At 43.7% G+C, this 2,247-nt stretch overlaps 1 protein-coding gene across 1 annotated transcript; it reads left to right on the forward strand.

Annotated features, from left to right (window-relative positions):
* The first annotated feature begins 280 nt into the window (after positions 1 to 280).
* On the forward strand, positions 281 to 1,950 carry LOC113359690. Its single transcript, XM_026603282.1, has 4 exons — positions 281 to 667; positions 763 to 1,202; positions 1,311 to 1,459; positions 1,571 to 1,950. Exons 1-4 carry the CDS (start codon positions 281 to 283, stop codon positions 1,948 to 1,950), a joined length of 1,356 nt encoding a protein of 451 aa, XP_026459067.1.
* The last annotated feature ends 297 nt before the right edge of the window (positions 1,951 to 2,247 follow it).

The raw sequence follows: 2,247 nt of genomic DNA on the forward strand, positions 1-2,247 counted from the left end.
CGATTAATATGCTCGTTTGGAGCAAGGCAGAGCTGGAAGAGAGTCCACTGGACCCCAAAGGAAAATAATAAGATCTAAAGTTGATATTCCAGAGGATCAGGACTATGAGCAGGAAGACAGTTCCTCTGATGGATACGTAAGCGCAATAACGGATGCTCGCCTTTAGAAGATGATCGAGAAAGCAATGTCGAAAAAGCGCTCTAGAGAGGAAAGGATAGACAGGTTGCATCGAGTCGCATGAGCTCCTTTCAAACTGAATATCAGAGAATTCCGGCCGCCAATGAATTTACAAGTTCCCAAGCTGCCAGAATTCGATGAGAAAACATATGATCCAGATCAACATGTTTTACACTATGAAACTGCCATGACTCTGTGGCATTACAACGATGAGTTGATGTGTAAGATGTTTCCACAGTCACTGACTGGTGGAGCAATAACGTGGTTGAATCAGCTCCCAGCACAGTCGATCGGGACTTACCATAAGCTGGTTGAAGAATTCTGCTCTCACTACAAATACAACAGAAGTGATCGGAAGGGATGCCACACATTTTTCCTTTTGGGAATTCGGAAGGAGGAAATCATCAGAAAGTTTACTCGACGCTTCAAGCAAGAGTTGGCTGATGTGGATGGTGCCAACGATCAGGTCGTCATCGCGGCTTTCAAGCAGGCATATGTGGATGGTGCCAACGATCAGGTCGTCATCGCGGCTTTTAAGCAGGCATACCAGTATGATCAAAGAGGTGTTACAGTTCATTGGTAAAGAGACAACCAAAGACTCTGGAAGAACTGTATGATCGAGCAGAAGAATACGCTCGAGTTGAGGATGATTCCAAAGCTCGAGAGACAAGAGAAGTTAACAGATCATCCAATCATCCAAATGATGGGAAGAAAGACAAGTCGAAGAACCGTTCGAGTGGGAAGCATAATGATCGAGGTGAAGTTCGAGAGAAAAACCATGGGGAACGAATGGAAACTGGATATCAGAAACATCATGATATGAAGCTGACACCATTGAACATACGGCTTACAGAGTTGTATCAGAAAATAAGCAAAGATTTGAGCCCATCACGGCCTTTGACAACGGAGACACGTGATAAAAGCAAATACTTCAATTATCATAAAGACATTGGTCACACGACTGAGAATTGTCGCTCCTTACAGATCGAAGTCCAGCGAATGATAGACGCTGGAAAGCTACAAGAGTACGTGAAAAAGGATTTTTGGAAAGGTTCGGGATAATTTGGAACAACACATGTGATTAATGCACATGTGATTAATGTTTTTCATGCAAGGATCCATTCAATGATCAGACGGGCATCAGAAGATGAGACCAGGAGAAAGCTCAGGCAATTAAATGAATGGTACGTGAAAAATCACATCGATTTTGTCAGTGGAAATGGAACAGAAATTCTGGAGCTTGGATGCACAAAGATCGAGTTCTCTGAAGCAGACATGATAGGTGTATATGCTCCCCACAATGATGATATCCTTATAACATCTTAGATTGGCATGTTTCGTGTACACCGTATTCTAGTGGATACGGGAAGCTTAGTGAGCGTGCTATTTTCAGGAGCTTATTCTTGTATGAATCTCTCACACAACTTGATAGAGGATGAAGAAAATCCAATTATCGGCTTCAGTGGCGAAGTTACAAAGGCGATTGGGAAAGTAAATATGCTTATAACAGTGACTGACAAGTCCGTTCTAGGCAAGTTTTTGTTGCTAGATTGCCGAGCTCCCTATAATGTGATCGTAGGAAGAGACTGGATGCATGCGATCGGTGCAGTTGCATCCTCGTATCATCAATGCCTGAAGTTTATTACCCCTGAAGGGGTCGTGAAGGTTAGAAGCGACCAGATGGCCGCCCACAAGTGTCACGGGAATGTTATGGATGAATACAGGAAATCAGAAGTTAGCAGTAACCATATCCTGCGAGTTAAACAAAAATAGCAATTACAGAATCCTCTCCCTCCAGAATCATATATGGGAGAGGACGCGGCTGAACCCCCAACATGAGAGAAACTGATCGAGGTCCGGGTTGGGGATGAGAAGCACAAAACCATGTTCGTAGGGGCAGATTTACCCGTGCACGATCACGATGGTTTGATTACATTGTTAAGGGAAACGTTGACGTTTTCGCATGGAGTTTTGCTGAGATGCCTGGGATAGATCTGAACGTAGCCTGCCACAGGCTAAATATCGATGAGAAGTTCCATCCAGTTCGTCAGAAAATTAGGAATATGGCAC

This window comes from Papaver somniferum, chromosome 3 (genome assembly GCF_003573695.1).
Source record: "Papaver somniferum cultivar HN1 chromosome 3, ASM357369v1, whole genome shotgun sequence".
NCBI lineage: Eukaryota > Viridiplantae > Streptophyta > Magnoliopsida > Ranunculales > Papaveraceae > Papaver > Papaver somniferum.